At 42.3% G+C, this 19362-nt stretch overlaps 1 protein-coding gene across 1 annotated transcript in view; it reads left to right on the forward strand.

Annotated features, from left to right (window-relative positions):
• The first annotated feature begins 811 nt into the window (after nt 1-811).
• The window catches only part of Gramd2b (GRAM domain containing 2B), a 111781-nt gene continuing 93230 nt past the window's right edge, over nt 812-19362 (forward strand). Inside the window, exon 1 of the mRNA XM_021150618.2 lies at nt 812-1060. Coding sequence (XP_021006277.1) covers nt 939-1060 — 122 coding nt within the window. The 5' untranslated portion in view covers nt 812-938. The remainder of the gene's footprint in view (nt 1061-19362) is intronic.

Raw genomic sequence — 19362 nt, forward strand, 5'->3', positions numbered from 1 at the left:
CTCCTTACTGTAGAAACACAACGAGGAGGAGTCCGGGGTTTTCCAGCACATGAGCATGGGTGTTTGAATACGATCACATAAAGAACTGTCCTCTCTGGACTTCCTGGGCTTGGGTACCATGTATATCAGCCCATGCTTAATTACAAATCACTATGGGCACTCTTCCATGGAATTAATTATCTTCTAAGCTTGTGTGGCAGAGAGACAGACACCGCACCCAGTATGGTAGGGACCATATGAATTGCCCAGTCAGCAATAACAGATGAGACTCCAGCTCTTGTTTCTTAGAGTCTTTTTGCTGTTGAGGCTTTGTTAAAGGCTGTGGCCAGCTGTACCTCAGCAGAATACACAGCCAGTGTTTGGATTCAGTTGACTTTGCCTTGTCTTGTTCATCAGGTTCCGAGGACCAAGGCTCACACAACTTTAAGCATCCTGGGCATTCTGATGAGGATTATTTCCGGGGGGGGGGGGGGGGGGGGGGGGAGGGGGGGGCATAGCACATCTACATTCCTCACCCTGCCCAGCAGGCTCGGGCTGTTAGCAAGGTCCTGTTTTTAATGTCCACCTGCAGCCTGCTCTGCTTCTCTGTCTGTGTTTTGGTTAAACTGTTTATTTTTCCGTAGGGTTTTCTGCCTAAGTCCACAGATTCAGTCAGCAATGCTCACATTACCAAAGCGAGAGAGCCGAATTCCCCAAACACATCTGTTTCTCTTTCAGAGCAAATGTTAGTGGGATGAGAACCATGCTGTGTCATACTGATAGGTTACTCATTAACTAACTTTAAAAAAAAAAATTGCCTGGGCTAGATCAGAGTCAGGTAGGAACTTCCTGCATAGCAGGCACTGTGACGGGCTGAAATACAACTTTTCACTTTATTTGAGAGCTCTCGAAATGAGCTTTTGAGCTGGCGCCTTGGAGTGGTGGTGGCCAAGACGATAATGGTGAAGAAACGGCTTTCCTCCAGTGAAAATGTGTTCAAGTTCGAGATCCCCAGCAACCCGAAGACCAGTGCTGAGGCCCCACACAGCTCCACTGACAGCCCGAGCTCCGTGTTTCTCAGGTAGGTACAACCCGGCTCTCCGTGGCACTCCCCAAGTCGCCTCCAGCCACCTCTCAGGTGGCCCTTGGAGATCTGGGAACTAGGTTCCTTGGAGGAACACTGGACCAGGGGGAAAAAAACTTCATAGGATCCTGCAGGGTGCATTTGGAAGGTGTGACAAGAGAACGGGTATGAACTGAGAAAAAAATTATATATATATATAGCCACCACTAAGCTCAATCTTTCTTTTTCTTACATATTCTTTTTGTATCAGAAAACTAGATACCGAGACTCTCCTCAGTTCCTGACTTGCTGTAGGTTTTCAGAGAGCAAACTTAGACAGTCAAAGCAGAAACCTACTATGGTGTCAGAATTCCCTGGCTTGCTATTAAGATGCTATTTAAGTAGTAGTTCTTAAAACATTCAGGCAATTGCCCTCTTTTTTGCCTTTCTAATTAAATATTCAAGTATTACTATGAGCTCTGGTTCAGCTCCTTACTGTACAGTGACTTACAGAACCTTTGACCACAGTCGAGATGTGTCCCTTTGTAGCTGTGTTAAAATCAATGCACTGCTCTGACGCTGTGTAATGACATATTACTAATGAAAACTCAACTCCTTGTTAATTTAGTTTCAATCGTTGTTTCATATGTTTTCATGCTGTTGGCTTAATTTTTCCACCCAGCGTTAGTGGCTAGCTGAGTGACTGACAATGTAAAACTCTGAGCTAGCAAGATGGCTCATCAGTGCAGAGAGCACCGGCATCTCTCGCAGAGGACCTGGGTTCACTCCCCAGAGCCCACATGACAGCTCAGAACTGTCTGTAGCTCCGATGCCAGGGCATTTGACACCCTCTTCTCCTTCTTGGGCAATGCATACATGTGGTACAAAGATAAGCATGCAGGCAAAACACTCATGCACAGAAAATAAAATTAAATAAAGCTTTTTAAAAAATGAAATATCCAACTCCTGCAGCACGTGTTCATGTTCTGTGGAGTTTCAATGGTCTTTCAAATGCTGTCTCCTTAGCCTATCGTTAAACAGTCACCCAAGCCCTTCTTTGGAATGCAAAAATAAAGTGGATAAATGAGGTGCACTAGCAAACAAAATATATTAATAGCTGTGATTTAAGTAAATATAATGAATACAATTTTCAATTTAAAAAAAGTAGGATAAAAAGAAATGCAGAAGTGTCTGAGCAGTTAAGAGCACTTGCTAATCGTGCAGAAGACTGGTGATCTGTCTGGTCCCAGCATCTACATCTAGTGCTTCACAAATCCCTGTAATTCCAGCTCCAGGGAATCTGATGCCTTCTTCTGGTGTCCATGGGCACTGATGGTCTATGTACAACCACCCCTGCCCCATATATGCATAGTTTTAAAATAAAAATAAAATCCTTACAAAAAGAAAAGGGTGCTCAAATCTAAATGCTCCCATCTTTTTGAAAGGATCCAGATCTATGTCCCCTGCATAGTATTTAACATCACTTCTCCATCTTAGTATTTATGAGTGCTACTTTTAAATGTGTATTAGAAACAACCTAAAATACATCTATATACCTCCAGATAGTGTAGACTTTGAAGAACTTTTAATCTAGTTGAAAGAGCCTGGTATTTTGTGTATAAAATTACTGAAATTACTTTGAACAACAGTTTAGTCACTTGGTTAAATTTTTCAGATATAAAATAAACAAATAAACACATCTTCTATATTCTATATATACGACATTTCTGTGACTGTGGCTGTTTGGTATCCTTCCTATAGAGAAATTTTAATCCAGCAACATAGCTTTTCTGGCAAGAAATCACATCTAAAGACCTTCTAGGGCTGGTGAGATGGCTCAGTGGGTAAGAGCACCCGACTGCTCTTCCGAAGGTCCAGAGTTCAAATCCCAGCAACCACATGGTGGCTCACAACCATCCACAACGAGATCTGGCGCCCTCTTCTGGAGTGTCTGAAGACAGCTACAGTGTACTTATATATAGTAAATAAATAAATCTTTAAAAAAAAAAAAAAAAAAAAAAAAAAGACCTTCTAGGTCTATTTGATCTGGCCAGAAAGCAGACATGCCCTGAATTACAGTATGATCTGGCTGGAATACAGACACACCCTTAGTATATACCTTTAATCCCTAAAGGTTAGTTTGTAGAAGGAAGCAGTCATGTTTGAAAATGGCATCTAATTGAGGGGCAGACAAAGTGACAAATCAGAGAAAGATTTGACAGAATGGGTCAGAGATAGATTATGCCCAACTCTCATGAGAACAGACAGAAGAGTCTACTTAAGAACAGCACAGGAAAAGTGCAAGGGTTTATTGGGGAGTCAGTTTGTCAGTTCAGTGAGTTGGAAGTCAGTGCAGTGAGTGCAGTGTGGTACAGTGAGTGCAGTATGGTGCAGTGAGTGCAGTGCGGTTCAGTGAGTGCAGTGTGATGCAGTGAGCACAGTGCAGTGCAGTGAGTGCAGTATGATGCACTGTGGTGCAGTGAGTGCAGTGTGATGCAATGAGTACAGTGGAGTTGCACTCATTCATGAGTTCATGCCTCTCAGTCAGCAGAGGCAGTTGAAGCCAGAGAATAAGAAGGAGCCAAAAGATTAAAACAAATTGCCAGAGTTAGTTAGAGGACAAGCAGAGCAATTCAGTGAGAAGCTGAGAGAAACCAGATTGAATCTGTCAGCTTGTAGAGGAATTTGAGCCAGAACAGCTGAGGTGAACCAGCCAGCCAGAGTTCAGAAGGATCTAGAAAGGGTGAGCTTATTCAAGACAATTATATCAGGTGAATAAAAGTTACATTTACACTTCCCATGAACTAGAGCTGATAAAGCTTACACTCTGATCAACTACCTTAAATAGAAACAGATAGAATCCATGCACTATTTTTATTCAAGCATGTAATTAAGTCAAACTTTATTGAGTAACTACTGTAGGCCAGACTATGTGGAAGGGATACCATCATGAGCCAGAGAAGGGTACTCCTTGGTTTCATGGTGGAGATGAATTTAATATTGAAAAAGGAAACAAAATAAACAAAGAAACATATAGATGTATGCATACATACATAAATGCATAATTTAAAACCAGTATTTTTAATGGAAAACAAGTCAAAGCTAAGAGGAAAAAGAAATTAGGGAAACTAATGTAAGTGAAGTGGTCAAAAGGCTCCCCCAAGGAAGTGATACTAACCCCAATGGAAAGAGCCAGTCATGAACAGTGTGGAAAGAAGCACACACCAGGGATAAGGGAGATTGTGCTGTCCAGTTTTATATCAACTTAACACAGGCTAGAGTCACCTGAGAGGAAGGAGCCTGAGTTAAGAGAATGTCTCTATAAGATCAGGATGTGGGCAAGCCTGTAGAGCATTTTTTAAATCAGTGATTGATGTGGGAGGACCCAGCCCATTGTGGGTGGTGCCATTGTGGAAATATATGTATAACCCCAGTCTGTATAATGTTACTTGTATGTGTGTTCTCAAGGATAAATATTTGGTATTGCATGACTAATAGTCACTGGGGAAGACTATTTCTCCCATTCTCAGCATTCCTTGGTTGCCTGGAGTTGTCTTTGTATAGGGTCGCGGCCCCATGGTCTTTCTCCCATCCATTTTAGTGTGCCTACTGATATCACCCTTGTTCAGCTCATTTTGTGAAGTCTTGCTGGTGAGACGTTATGGGTGTAGCTTCAGACATTACTGGGAAAGACAATCTCACAGTAAATCCCCGGCCTCTGGCTTTTTCTGTCTTTCATCCCCCTTTTCCAAATGCTGCCTATGCCTTAGGTGAGGGAGTGTTTTGTCCATGTATCCATTAGAATTTGAACTCTGCAATTCCGTGTTGTGATTGGTTGTGGTTTTCTGTAGAGAACACCTTACAAGAATGCTCATTTGTTGGTTTGTTTAATGTTTCCTTTTAAGGTAAGGTTCTACTTACATCTGGAATATCTTTGTTTCTCTGTGTTAATCAAGAGAATTAGAATTTTTATTTAGGCCAGGTAGTAGTGGTGCACAACTTCAATCCTGGCACTCAGGAAGCAGAGGCAGGCAGATGTATGTTTGAGACCAGCCTGATCTATAAAGAGTTCCAGGACAGCCAGAGCTACACAGAGAACCCCTGTCTTGGAAAAAACAAAGTATTTTATTTAGATACTGAATTGTTCTACATTATTTCTTGATTAGCCTTTCCTCTCGTGCCTAATATGAAAAGTCAGACTGGCATACATCCTACTAATTTTTATCACATTATAGAGAAAAAAAAACCTGGTTAAAAAAAGGGACTCCTAACCTAATGGAAGGGTATAGTTACTCTAGTAAGTCTTAGCATTGCCTTTTAATTTTAATTGAAATGGCATTGAACCAATTTAAGGAAAGTTGGCATCCTTACAGCATAAATGTCCATATTTATAGACATGATATATCTCTCCATTTACTTAGATCATCTTAATAACCTTCAACAAGATTTTAGAACATCCTACACAAAGATCTTATAGATCATTTATTGTACTTACTTCTAGGTACTTGGATTCTGTGTTGCTATTGTAAACACATTTTCTTGCAATTATTTTGTTAATCTTGTATAGAAATGTATTTAGGTTTCTAAATTGACTGAGGGGTTTTTGCATGTACATGTGTGTGTGATGTGTGTGTGGGTGCATTTATATGCACATGTGTTTGGGCACATCTCTAAATTGATCTTTTATTCAACACCCTTTTATTGGTTTTGATAATTTATAGGCTTTAAAATGTCTATTTTGTAGATAATAAAATAATTAAGAAGATTAATATATTTTTTTACTGTGTCTGTTTAGGGGGGTCTGGTGTACTATACATGTGTTCAGGTGTGCATTTGTGCAGGGGTCTAAGGAGAATATTGGATGCTTAGTTCTGTCCTTATCCACTCTACTCCCTTGAGACAGGGCTTTCACTGAACCAGGAATGAAACTGGCATCCAGGAAGGCCTAGCAATCCTCCTGTCTCTGCCCACATAGTACTGAGGTTATGTGCATGTATGGCTGTCTTAGGGTTTTACCGGTGTGAACAGACACCATGACCATGACAACTCTTAAAAGGACAACATTTAATTGGGGCTGGCTTAGAGGTTCAGAGGTTCAGTCCATTATCATGAAGGCAGGAGCATGGCAGAGTCTAGGCAGGCATGGTGCAGGAAGAGCTAAGAGTTCTGCATCTTCATCTGAAGGCCACTAGGAGAAGACTGGCTTCTAGGAAGCTAGGATGAGGGTCTTAAAGCCCATGCCCACAGTGACACACTTCCTCCAACAAGGCCACACCTCCAAATAGTGCCACTCCTTGGGCCAAGTATATTCAAACTACCACAGTGGCCATGTCTAGATTTGGGTTCAGTTTGGTTTGGTTTGGTTTTTCAAGACAGAGTCTCTCCGTGTAGCTCTAGCTATCCTGGAACTCACTCTGTAGACCAGGCAGGCCTCGAACTCAGAGATCTGCCTGCCTCCGATGAACTCTGATGATCCACCTGCCAAGTGCTGGAATTAAAGGTGTGTGCCACCATTGCCCAGACTATGCCTGGCTTTTTATTTGAGTGCTGAGATCAAACCCAGGTTTTCAAATGTTCTAACACACTGAGCCATCTCCCCATTCCACTCTTCTTATCTTTTTTTAATTAATTTTTATTTATTACACAAGCAAGAAACACAATTAGAATGTTGCACGTAGGCAGGCATTTCAGACATTCTTCTTTCCAATTTTAAAGGAGATTCTTCAACATCTCGGTATTTATCAATCTTTTTCAGACTTTAAAAAAAAAAACAACTTCTAATTCAGGTTTTCCAAGGAGCTATAAAAGCTACCACACACTTCCTTAGCTTCCATTAAAATGACCTCATTTAAAAATCTTGACATGTCAGCTATTGGATGGATCACAGGGCCCCCATTGGAGGAGCTAGAGAAAGTATCCAAGGAGCTAAAGAGATCTGCAACCCTGTAGGTGCAACAACATTATGAACTAACCAGTACCCCGGAGCTCTTGACTCTAGCTGCATATGTATCAAAAGATGGCCTAGTCGGCCATCACTAGAAAGAGAGGCCCATTGGACANGCAAACTTTATATGCCCCAGTACAGGGGAACGCCAGGGCCAAAAAATCGGAATGGGTGGGTAGGAAAGTAGGGGGGAGGGTATGGGGGACTTCTGGGATAGCATTGGAAATGTAATTAAAGAAAATACGTAATAAAAAATATTAAAAAAATAATTCAAAGCCAAAAAAAATCTTGACATGTATAATATGTATATTGTCACTACATTCAAAACCACACACACACATACAAAATCACCATTTGCTAAAGTATGTAGGACACTAGACAGCCTCATAAGAAATACAAATTGCTACAACTTAATGTACATTTAATTGGGCAAAGTTTTGGCAAATTAATAGTTAAATTGATTCATCTTAATAATTAAATCATAATTAATATTTGTTAGATTTCAAGCCTGGGATAAATGGCTGAGGTGCCTATTTAACATATGAAAGCAGGACCTGGCCTCCAGGTTCCCCCTGCTCCCCTCAGCTCCTGCTTGTTACAGGGCCCTCCTGGCTGGCATACCCTGCCCCCTACACGGAACCCTCAAGCTCAGGGGGCTGCACTGCCCTTCCTTGTATAATCCAACCATTCTGGTTAGCTGAGCTCTTTGGGCCTCCTGGCTGCTGCACCTGGTTCCCCTCTGTTCCTTCCCTCCCCCTCTCCTCACACGCACAGTTCAGTCTGGTCACATCCATCTGGACTCTCCCAGATGTCCCCTCCTCTGGCCATGCTCTCCCACATATCTATAATAAACTTTCTCCTTCACCCTATCTAGAATCAATCATGTTCTTTTCCTTTTGATTTCAGTTTTTAATTCATCTATTAAATTAATTAGACTTAATGAGTATACGGTAATTAGTTAACTTTGTCTTCCAGCAAACAGAAAAATCAAGAAATTTTATTGGATCAAGTTGTTTTGGAACACTCATTGTGTAGACTGGCAGTGAGAGCAAGGGGAAAGTTCTTCATTGACCCTTAAGTGTAAGGCCCATTATGGGTTTTAGGGACACACACTGGGTTCCTGATGTTAACCCATCAGGTCAAGAATGAGGCAGAGCTGTGCTGGAATGCAGGAAAGAGGACCAGCCATGCCTGACAACTGTCCCCGAGCTCTGGTTTGGGGACTGTTCCAGATAACCAACAATGACATCAGAATGCAGGGTGGCCACACAGTCACACTCATGCTTGGTGACCTGAGTTAGTTCCTTCCACTCCTCCACTCTAGCAGCTGCTACCAGTGGGTGGGAGAGGGAGCGATTGCCTTCCTCATTCTAGCTCTCCCTTTTCCCAGAGCTTCCCTCTTGCTCAACCAGGCACAAAGGACAGGCACTCCACAGCACCTGAAGAGCAGGAACCAAGTAGACTTTGTGCCATAGTCTATTGTCACTCCTGTCCACCGGAGTCACTGCTACAAGAGGGAAATTCAGACTCTACGGGGGGAGCTGAGTTTGGAGACTGTGAACATCGCTACTCCCTCCTCCAGGAGGGAGGAGGACTTGATAACAGTCAAAGAAAGCAAGACTGGTAGGGTAGTAGTCATTGATTTCCTGGATGTGGGACAAGTATTTCTGTGAAGAGTGTCAGAGCAGCAGGACTGCTGGCGAACCTCAGAAGGGCGGGGGGTGGGGGGGGGCAAGCAAACTCAGAAGGCAGTGAGAATGAAGAACACGAGGCTGTAAGGGGACTGTGACTCTGGAGGTGGGAATGAGGAGGTCTCTTCCTAAGGAGAGTCAGAGTTCTCGAAGTGGAAGAAGATAGACATATTCAGCAGCTAACACTGCCAGAAGAGAGAATCTCTCACCCAACATCAACACACAGCCCTCCGCAGTCACTTACCCAAAGCATAGACTGGGTTCTTAGTAATAGCACTCTGTGCCATGGAGCTTCAAACATGCAGCGCACCTCTCTCTACCTTGACTGCCTCATAGTCTTTCTTCCTTGTTCAAGATGAACCTTCTGAAAAGGCCTCATCCAACCTCTGGGGGACTTTCCTGGGGCCGTTTTCAGAATATATTGCACTGGGGCATGGTTGTCTGTCTGTCTGTCTGTCTGCTTGCTTGCTTGCTTTTTAATCAAGCCAGCACAACTTTACCTTGTACCTCACTTACCTTCCGGGGCCCCTGGAGTTTGCAGTGAGATGCTCACACACATACTCCTACAGTTCTAACTCCTACCGTGGCTCTGGTTGCTCTCCTTCTCTGCTAATTTTCCCCTCTGGTTGAAGAGCCAAGGGCGTCTTTGACGTTCTGATCTAGGGAATGCTGTTTGGAGACTCATTTCGCTGGGAGTTTATGGAATGTATTTTTGTAATTCGCCTTTATCTCTGTGTACACATTAGACCTTGCTGACCATCTGGGGTTGGAATGCCTTTCAGGCAATTTATCCTGCTTAGTGGCACAGGGATGCAGAGCCACTGATAATATCATAATATGAACATTATTCCCTACAGGTGCCATAAACCAGAGGCACGTGGATAGGGGAAGAGAATCAAGAATTGGAAATGCACAGAGCCAGAAGCTAGGCTTTGGCTTAGTCCTTCCCATCATCAGATGTGTAAGTCCCAAGTGACAGACACCAATCTTACGATTGCTTAGTCACCTCTGGGTGACTATAAAGACAAGACTCCAATGACATAACTAAATAACCAATATTAGACTTGGGTTTTTTTTAGGGTAACTGCACACAATAGTTTGTCAAAATTCCTGCTTGTGGTGTGTGGTGGGGACTAACCTCAAATAATACAAACATATCCTTGTCATCTGTGTGTCACATCGACCAGCATTTATGACAACAGATTTTAAAAAAATTACTATTGACCCAAATTGTAAAGATATTTCATAGATTCTGTCTGGTAATTAAGTAACCCTTGTATTGAATGAGGACTACTTTTCTATATTTGGAGATGTTGTAATATATGTTTGCCTTCTCCAAATTGATAATTTAATTTCTTTGTTCATTCCATACATGATATATAATAAATATATAATATGTGATATATAATATATGATGTGTAATATGTCATATATACGTGTGTGTGTATATATATATATATATATAATATATATATTATACCCACTTTTATACCTAAATTTTAGTCATGACATTTCTTACAGAAAAACTTAAGGTTGCATAACTTCCCCCAGACCCTCAAAGGCTGCATCTGTGTCTGGTTATAACTGACCGTATGCACCAGGCTTATCTGCGCTTTCAGTGTGGGTAGACACTGGCACTGGCCACAAGCTCTATAGTACTGAGTTAAGGAACAGATGTGGTTTGGCCAGATAGACCGCCATGAGGAAGTCACGCTGGCTGGGAAGTCACTTCTGTTATCGGGCTTTCTTTCTTTTTTCTTTCTTTCTTTCTTTCTTTCTTTCTTTCTTTCTTTCTTTCTTTCTTTTGGCAAAAAAATGAAAAAGTGTAAGAAAGCCAAATTTAGAAATGGGTTTGAGAAAATTTCACTCTATTAAAAATTGCAGATCTTTAGAAAAGCACGATTTAATCATCTATGCTCTAAATCCTGACCCTTCTTTAAAGTTTAAACCCATGCAGATTAATTCAACTTAAAAACCCTTACTTTGTCAGCAGATTTAAAAAAAAAAAAAACAAACGGACGTGTTTGTGTGATTGTGTCTCTGTTCACTTGATATTTACTTAACGTGTGTTTAACAAAAGCAAAAGCAGGCGAGGAGAACTGTAGTGAACGTTCTAGGAGTCACTTCCTCTGCAGCTCTGCGGAGGACGGAGCAGGGAGCAGCTTTGTGGGGCTGTAGGGATCGTCGCCAGGCAGCATGAATGGGATGAACAAGTGCTCGCAGAGAGCCCAGCACAAATGACTGTCTCATGTGTGTGCACCGTGGCTAATGCCTGGGAATACTTCCGTAAGCTTGGTCATTTTTCAGTGTATCAGCTGGATTACAGTGTACCAGTGTACAGCAGTGGCTCTCAACCCGTGGGTCTCGACCTCTTTGATGACCCTTTTACAGAGGTCACCTAAGACCTTTAGAAAACAGATATTTACCTTACAGATCATAACAGTGGCAAAATTATAGTTACGAAGTAGCAACAGAATAATTTTATGGTTGGGGTGGGGGTCACCACAACCTGAGATATTAAGGTGTCACAGCTTTAGGAAGGTTGAGAGGGCCTAGATTACGGTCACTCCCTAGGTTGCTTAGATAAGGTAGGAAAGTGACAAGTCTTCTGTGTTGCTATCTATGTAAGGAAATAGAACCAACAGAAACAAAATTAGCTACGGGAGCGAATACCCTGATGGACCCGTCCTAGCCAACTTCACTGCACTTCACCTGGCTTGAGATCGAATCTAGTGTCAAAATTCAATGGTCATTGAGTTCCATTTATTTATCTCACCTAGGATAGCCTTGCAAGTCCCAGAAGAGACAGTCAGAAACAGGCATCATACTGTGTAAAAGAGAAATCTGGGATTCCTGAGCCTATACTAACTGTTAAACAATTCTGCTAGTTTCTAGTAAATGGGCAGATGTGCCTCAGCGCCTCCTGATTGATTTACTTATGATACCTGCCTACGCAAAAAAAAAAATAAAAATAAAAAACAAACAAACAAACAAATAGAATCTCAGCTCTTCTCTTAAAGGCAATACTAGTTTATTCCAGAGCCATTTTGACTGACCATGGCCCAGGAACACAGACTTGGGTTAACCTAAATCCCATGTTCCAACATGAAGGCAGTTTCATGACGTTTTAATTTTTACAGGACAAGGAACGTCATTAATCAAGGCAAGTTTTAAATACATCGGTGGGAACGTCAGAGAGGCGTTCCAGGGAGATGGGGGAAGTTTCTCTATTGGCTTCAGATGCTATCTGATGGCGCTCATAGCTTTGGGATTGGTGGAAGCTCACTGTCTACTAAAGTAATAGATTCCAAAAGGTTTTTAATCTACTAGTCACAGGATGTTAGTTCCTACACAGAGGTGGACAAAGAATGCCAGTTCAGGGCGCTAAAGCTAGCTGTGATAAGGTAATTAGTCCTGGACCTGCAGCATTCCAACCTCTGCACATCACTGCCGTTCTAATCAGTCAATCCATCTCTGTAGACAGAAATTCTCATTGACAATACCATATACCATAACCCAGGGAAATAGTCAACATCTCAAAAATTCTGCCATTCAGACACAAGGGTCTGAGTTTGATTCCCGGCCCTCTGGTGATGGCGATGGTGATGGTGACGTGATGGTGATGGTGATGTGATGGTGATGGCGATGTGATGGTGATGGTGATAGTGATGATAAAGGCATGAGTTGTAGTCTCTCGTTGCTGGAGAGACCGAGGCAAAAGGAACTGTGGACTTAGTCAGTCAGCAAGCCTCTCTAAATTGATTAGCCCCAGGTCCCAGTGAGAGACCCTCTCTCAAAACCCAAGGCGGACAGCTTCTGAAAACTCTGACATTGGAGACTGACCTCTGACCCCCACATGCACAGTCACAAAGTGCACACACAAGAAAATACACACATACCCACAACACACACACATTACTTTGAAAGTATGGTTTCTGTGGAACACATATGTCCTTAACAGGATCACGAAGCAGAAGACAATGCTGAAGCCTGTCAGGGTCCGTCTACTGACTAGAGAAGTGACAGGTGCTCTGCAAGCTTTGGGGAAGTGTGAGATGGGAAGTGTGGTGGGTCATGTCTTTAAGCAGTCACGAAAAACTTCGAAGCATCTCTTGGTGGGGTGGGCATTTGTGTAAGGAGCACTGCCTGGTGTACAACTGGCTTTGTAACTTAGGAAATAACTTTCTGTGTATCTCACTTCCTTCAACTGTGAGATGTGGATAATCAGGATTGTGGAGAATTCTTTTTGTTGTGGTTGTGATTTTTGTTGTTGTTATTTTGAGACAGGGTCACACTATGTATCCCTGGCTGGATCTCATAGTGCAGATCAGGCTGTCCTTGAATTCACAGAGATCCACCTGCCTCTGACTCATGAGTGCTGGGATTAAAGGCATGGCCACTACACTTGTCCTTTGTCTGTGGAGAGTCCCAGAAATAGGCACACTATTACGTAAGCATGAAATATCGTGTGTGTGTGTGTGTGTGTGTGTGTCTGTCTGTCTGTCTGTGTATTATATAACAAGTATTCTAATGCTGCTGTTGTGATTAAGGTGTAGTGAGAGACTGGAAATTCACACAGAAACAAAGGGATATTTTCCTCCTAGAGTTCCTGGTTGGGTGAGAAGTAGTTAAGGATACACACTTTCCCCTCTAGCACACACCACATATAGAAGAAAGTCTGTTGAAATCAAATCTTACTTGAGTAAGTAAATGGCTAACTAAGGACCCACCTCCTGCTTCCAGAACCTCCAGTCTCTGTGGCCAACACAGAGACCAGGCGGAAGTCATGTGTCCACTTTGAAAACCACACTATTAACATAAATCTCCAAATTCATCCCACAACATGTTTTCTGTTCCTCCATGTCTCGTTCTCCTCCGTGTCTTCTATCCCATGTCTCTTGTTCAGCTCCCTGTCTCTTATTCCCCATATTTCCTGTCCCCCCAATGTCTTCTGTCCCCCATATCTCCTGCCCTTCATCTCTCCTGCTCACGCCCATGTTTCCTTGATGTGGAATTTTACTTTAAATTAAATCATAAACCTTACCCCACAACTTGCTTAAAGCTAAAACGAAACGAAGTTTTGAAGTGTCACTCACAGGATTGCTTGCCACTGTTTGTGAGTTATTTTTGTGGTGGTTCAAACCCAGAGCCTTGTTCAGTGTATGCAAGCAAAACCACCAGCCTCCAGTTCTGGAGGCGTTATCATGGTTGGTGTTGTGGTTGGCTTTGTTTTCTTGGTGCTGAGGATGAAAGCCAGAGCCTGCCCATGCGAGACAAGGACCCCCACCTCTGCTTTACATAGCTATCCCTCAGGAGTTTGAAACGCTACAGCTTCTGGAACTCTAATAGCTATGCCCCTGAAACCCCCAAGTAGCCCAGGGCAGCAGCTAACAGGGAAGACTTTTCCTCAGGACTGCTGGGTCCTAGCCTCCTCGAAGTGACTGTGCTCTGGTTTGCTTTGGGGCCAAAGGAGTCATGAATTACCCTCCCCATGATATTCATAGAGAGCTACCTAGCTTACCTGAGTAGCACTATTTAAACCTCTGGCTGATGTACATCCTTAAGAAACACCTTTAAGAGCTAGAGAGATGTCTCAGCCCTTAAGAGCACTGACTGCTCTTCCGAAGGTCCTGAGTTCAAATCCCAGCAACCATCACAACCATCCGTAATGAGGTCTGGTGCCTTTTTCTGGTGTGTCTGAAGACAGCTACAGTGTACTGACATAGAATAAATAAATCTTTGGGCCGGAAAGAGTGGAGCCGGAGAGAGCAGAGGTCCTGAGTTCAATTCCCAGCAACCACATGATGGCTTCCAACCATCTGTACAGCTACAGTGTACTCATATACGTAAAATAAATGAATAAATCTTTTTAAAAAAGAAACACCTTTTTAAAAAATTAAAAAGCGGAGGGTTTACTTTGCAAGGTACTCTTGCTAATGCCCTATTTGCTTTATTTTCTGAGTTACCCCAAGGGGAGCTGTCTATTACTTGAGCCCCCTAGCATTTTCAGGATGCTCAGCCCTACGTATGGCCATTACCCCATCATAAAGAACTAGACCACTAGGTCTCAGGATAACATTTTCAGACATTTTCTAAGCAGTTGCCTGGAATCTCAGGACAAGGACTAGCAGAAGGAGCTGCTGAGGCCTTACAAGGCCTGGGTCCTCATTCCTGGCAGCAAAGTGCCCCACGCAGTATGCTCATGCGTGTGAGTTTGCACTTCCTGTGTGTGTCTTCACACAAGAATGAAGGCCTGAGAACACTTTATCTCCTGAGCTGGCTGTTCTTGCTATAAATGGGGACTGCCTTAAAAAGGAGGTATCAGAACACAGTCATAAAAATGACTTGTGAACAAGACCATGGGGGAACTAAGAGGGGCTCTAGGAGAAAAGGCAGGGGGCCTTTTACCTCAGGTGCATGTTGTTCCACAGATGGTTCTTGGCCACGATTTTCACACCTCCTGCGACCAACATTTACATTCAATCTATAAGACGTGTTTACTCTGTTTGATTGTCTGAACGTGGCTATAGAAGTCAGTCTGGCGAAAGACTGTGCTGGGTGCTGACCGCAGTGTGCCCTGGATCTGGACATGGCTTTCTGGTTTTCATTCATGCTTTCCCAGATACAATCTATACTACGTGCCAGGCAATTGTGTTTCAATCCATCTGTTCTGAGGAACTTCTGGGAAAGGGCTGATGTTTACTACGTGCTTATGACATTTATTTACTTATGTGCTTTTCTGGAACTCAAACCCCTTTCCTTGGATCATTGCTTTTTTCGTTTCATCCCCGATGTGAATGTTTGCTGAAATGGAAGGAACGTTGCCCATGGCATTTGACTGTAGTCTGCCCCATTCTTTAAGGCCCTCAGATCGCAGGTCTCCCAAACAAACCTGCATAGTGGACAAATGTCAACAGGTTGTCAGGTTACACGTTGCTTCATCAGCCTGGGTTACAATAGAACGTGTTTATCTCCTTCTCCAGTTGCTTCTCCATCATCTGTGAAATTGTTGCTCATTTTGACAGAAGGGACTATGGCATTCATCATTGTAAAATCCCCACACGCACCTGATTGTTTCCTTTTCTTTCCTTAATGGATTCCCTAGATAGATAGATTTGGGGATTGAAAGTTAAGAAAAACGAAACAAACAAACAAATAAAGACACACACACACACACACACACACACACACACACACACACANACACACACACACACACACACACACACACACACACACACACCTCTGTGGCTTCCCTTAGTAACTATCTCCCAGCAAAGAGAAATTATGATTGTTTCCCAAAAGATGTTTAAACAGCTTCAGCATTGACAAATATAATTTCATTATAGTTCCCATCTTTAATTGATAACTGTTCAAAACTGAGAAATATATTTGCGCATGAATTATTGATTAAGAGTTTTACTGTTTTGTCTCTAGGGTTGTGAGCCCAGCCTCTAACGGCTGAAGCATCTCTTCAGCTCTAGAGTTTTGGCTTTAATAAGCGATCTTACCCAAAGGCCAAGAAGTGGTAGGAGTTGTTTTTATTTTACTTTATTTTATTTTGTGGGAAAGGGGCATGCACTGGTGTGTAGCATGCGTATAGGGGTCAGAAGACAACTTGTAGGATCCCGTACTCTCCTTTCACCACACAAGTGCTAGAGATGGAATTTGGGTCATTAGACATTTTAATGACATAAAATTTTATGTTGAGTTGTTTCAGTAAGATTTCAGAAAAAATAAAATCAGTGCATATTTAGGACAAGAGAAAAAAAGATTTCAGAAAAATCTAATACAGAGAGAGACAGAGAGGCAGAGACAGAGAGAGACAGACAGGCAGACACACACACACACACACACACACACACAGAGCACATCTCTGTTGCATGGAACCTCCCCTTTACTGGAGCACCTGCCTCTAGAAGTGGGCTGAACTATGATCATTTGACTTTGAACTTTCACCAGATCTGGGTTTATAACGATAAAACAAAGCTAGTGTATTGGCTCAGCAGCTAAAAGCACTGGCTAATATCCCAGTGGTTCCAGACTCAATTCCCTAGAATCTACATGGTGGCTCACAACCATCTATAACTCCAGTCATAGGTAACTCAGTGTCCTCTTCTGGCCTCTGTGGGTACTGCATGCACCTGGTACACAGTCATCCATGCAAGAAAAACACCCATGCACATAAAATAAAATAATAGAATTTTAAATATAATGATAAAAACAGCAACAATAACCCTCGCCTGCTTCTGTTCCTGTTTCTTCATCTATATGAAAGCTCTGAGATAATGCTGCACAGCATGGTAAATATTTAACTGCATTATCAAGTGACCTTTCTTACAGTACCATATCTAATTGATAAAGAGGGAGCTTTGTCTATTATTTTCCATGCAATTACATAAATAGCCACTAATTAATGAGAGTAAGAACACATCAGGATAAAGATGTCCATTTCTGCCAATGTGACAGTTTATTTTTAACCTATGATTCCTTAGACCCCCAAAGACTTGTTAATCATTCCGATCAAAGGAAATAAAATCACGATTACTATGTGCCTATCAAGTTTGCTGGGAAATAACCATGGAGTTTCAGCAGCCAATCAGAAAGCAGCGAGACCTTCTAGGTGACGCTTCATTAGATCCAGTTCCTCTGTCTCTTAATAAAAATGACAGCAACTTACCATTTCTGAGCAGTCTCCTGAGTCATCGTCTTCCTCTAGTCCCTCACCCAAGAGCTAATCCAAGCATCACAATAACTTATGGAATGAAAGCTACTGTCCAGATAGGAAGCTGGGGAGAGGCATGCAAGCACTAAGAGAAGAGTTAGGCTCTAAACTATCTTTAATGCCCTCTTTCATAAAGCGGCAGAACTGGGCTAAAATATGTTGCCCTCCTAAAGTAAGGAACCAATTAAAGTCTGGTGTGTGGAATCAAAAGTATTAGTGAAGCAATAATAAACCAGGAGAGTGAGAGAAAACACACAGAGGGGAAGAAAATATTTACAAAGCATGAATATGTTGATAATCTAGGATTAAGAATTCTTACTATTCAACAGTGAAAAGATAGCACACCTTCAATCCCAGCACTCGGGAGGCAGAGCCAAGCAGATCCAGAGCCAGCCTGGTCCACCGAGCAAGTTCCAGGACAGCCAGGATTACACAACACAGAGAAACCTTGTCTCAAGGGTTGTGGGGGGAGGGGGAGCAGCAAAGGGAGGAGGCAGAGAGATGGCTTAGCAGTTAAGAATGGAATGCTGTTTATCCAGAAGACCCCAGTTCTGTTCCTAGCACCCAGGCTGGGGGACTAACAACTGCCTATAACTCCAGTGCCTGGGAATTTTATACCCTCTTCTGGCCTCCACAGGTATGCACACATATGTGGCAGACACACACACACACACACAAATAATAAAAATAAGTTTTTTTAAAAAAGTGAGCAAAGGATTTGAACAGATTTTTTTCACCAAACAAAGCCTATGAGTAGATGATAAAATAGAATATTATACTAAAAATCACTTGTCATTAAGACATAAAAACTAAAACCACAATGATATCATCTCATGTCCACTGACATGGCTCTACATGAAAGGACAGGCACTAACAAGTGGGGTGGGGTGTGTAGAGAAATTGGGGTCCTCTACATTGTTGTTGAGAATGTAAAACCATACGACGTCTTTGAATGAAGCAGGTTGGCAAGTTCTTCAGAAAGTTGAAGTCATACCATAGAGTTATGATATCATAGAGTTATGATATGACTCAGCAAATTTACATTTGTCCACGGGAAAACCTGCTTATATTGTTTGTTATTTAAATCTCCTTAGCAAAGATGGAAGGAAACCTGTGTTTAATGACACTGGCGAATAATATATTATTAGAATGTTCAAATGCCTATCACATAACAGTCTGCTAAGGAATAACTAAGTAAAATGTAGACTGTCAATGTTACTGGGATATTATTTAACCATAGTAAAGAATAAAAGACTATTGAATGCTACAATGCAGGTGGGAAAGGCTCTTTACCAAAGGCCGCATGATCCCACTTAAATAAAATGCCCAAAAGAGGGAAATCTGTACCGACAGAAAGCAGACAGTATTCCCAGGGGATGGACTGATGACCAGTGGACACAGAGTTTTGGTTTCTGGAGGTTTGAGGGACTTGCTTTTTGATTTTGTTTGTGGAGAGGAGGCGTGCTCTAGAGTTGGGTAGTGGCGATACGTGCACAATTTTATTTAGTGCTATAATACCCATAGAAATGTACACTTTATGTTTTAATATTTATTTTATTCATGTATCTCTCTGTATGTGCACGTGAGGGTTTGGCACACGTGTGTGAGTTCCCATGGGGGTGGGGATGTCAGAAGAGGGTGTTGGATTCCCTGGAGCTAAGTTAGAGGCAGTTGTTAGATGCTTGACTTGGGCACTAAGGAAAACACTTGGATCTTCTAGAGGAACAGCAGGTGTTCTTAACCACTGAGTCAGTCTCCAGCCACAAAGTGCATACCTTAAAAGGGTGAACTTCGTAGCATAAGAATTACATCCCCATGAAGCCAGGAGAGCCCAGAAGCATCTTCTTCCTCCTCCTCCTCTTCCTCTCCCTTTTCTTCTTCTTCTTCTTCTTCTTCTTCTTCTTCTTCTTCTTCTTCTTCTTCTTCTTCTTCTTCTTCTTCTTCTTCTTCTTTCTTCTTC

Source organism: Mus caroli, chromosome 18 (genome assembly GCF_900094665.2).
Source record: "Mus caroli chromosome 18, CAROLI_EIJ_v1.1, whole genome shotgun sequence".
Taxonomy (NCBI): domain Eukaryota; kingdom Metazoa; phylum Chordata; class Mammalia; order Rodentia; family Muridae; genus Mus; species Mus caroli.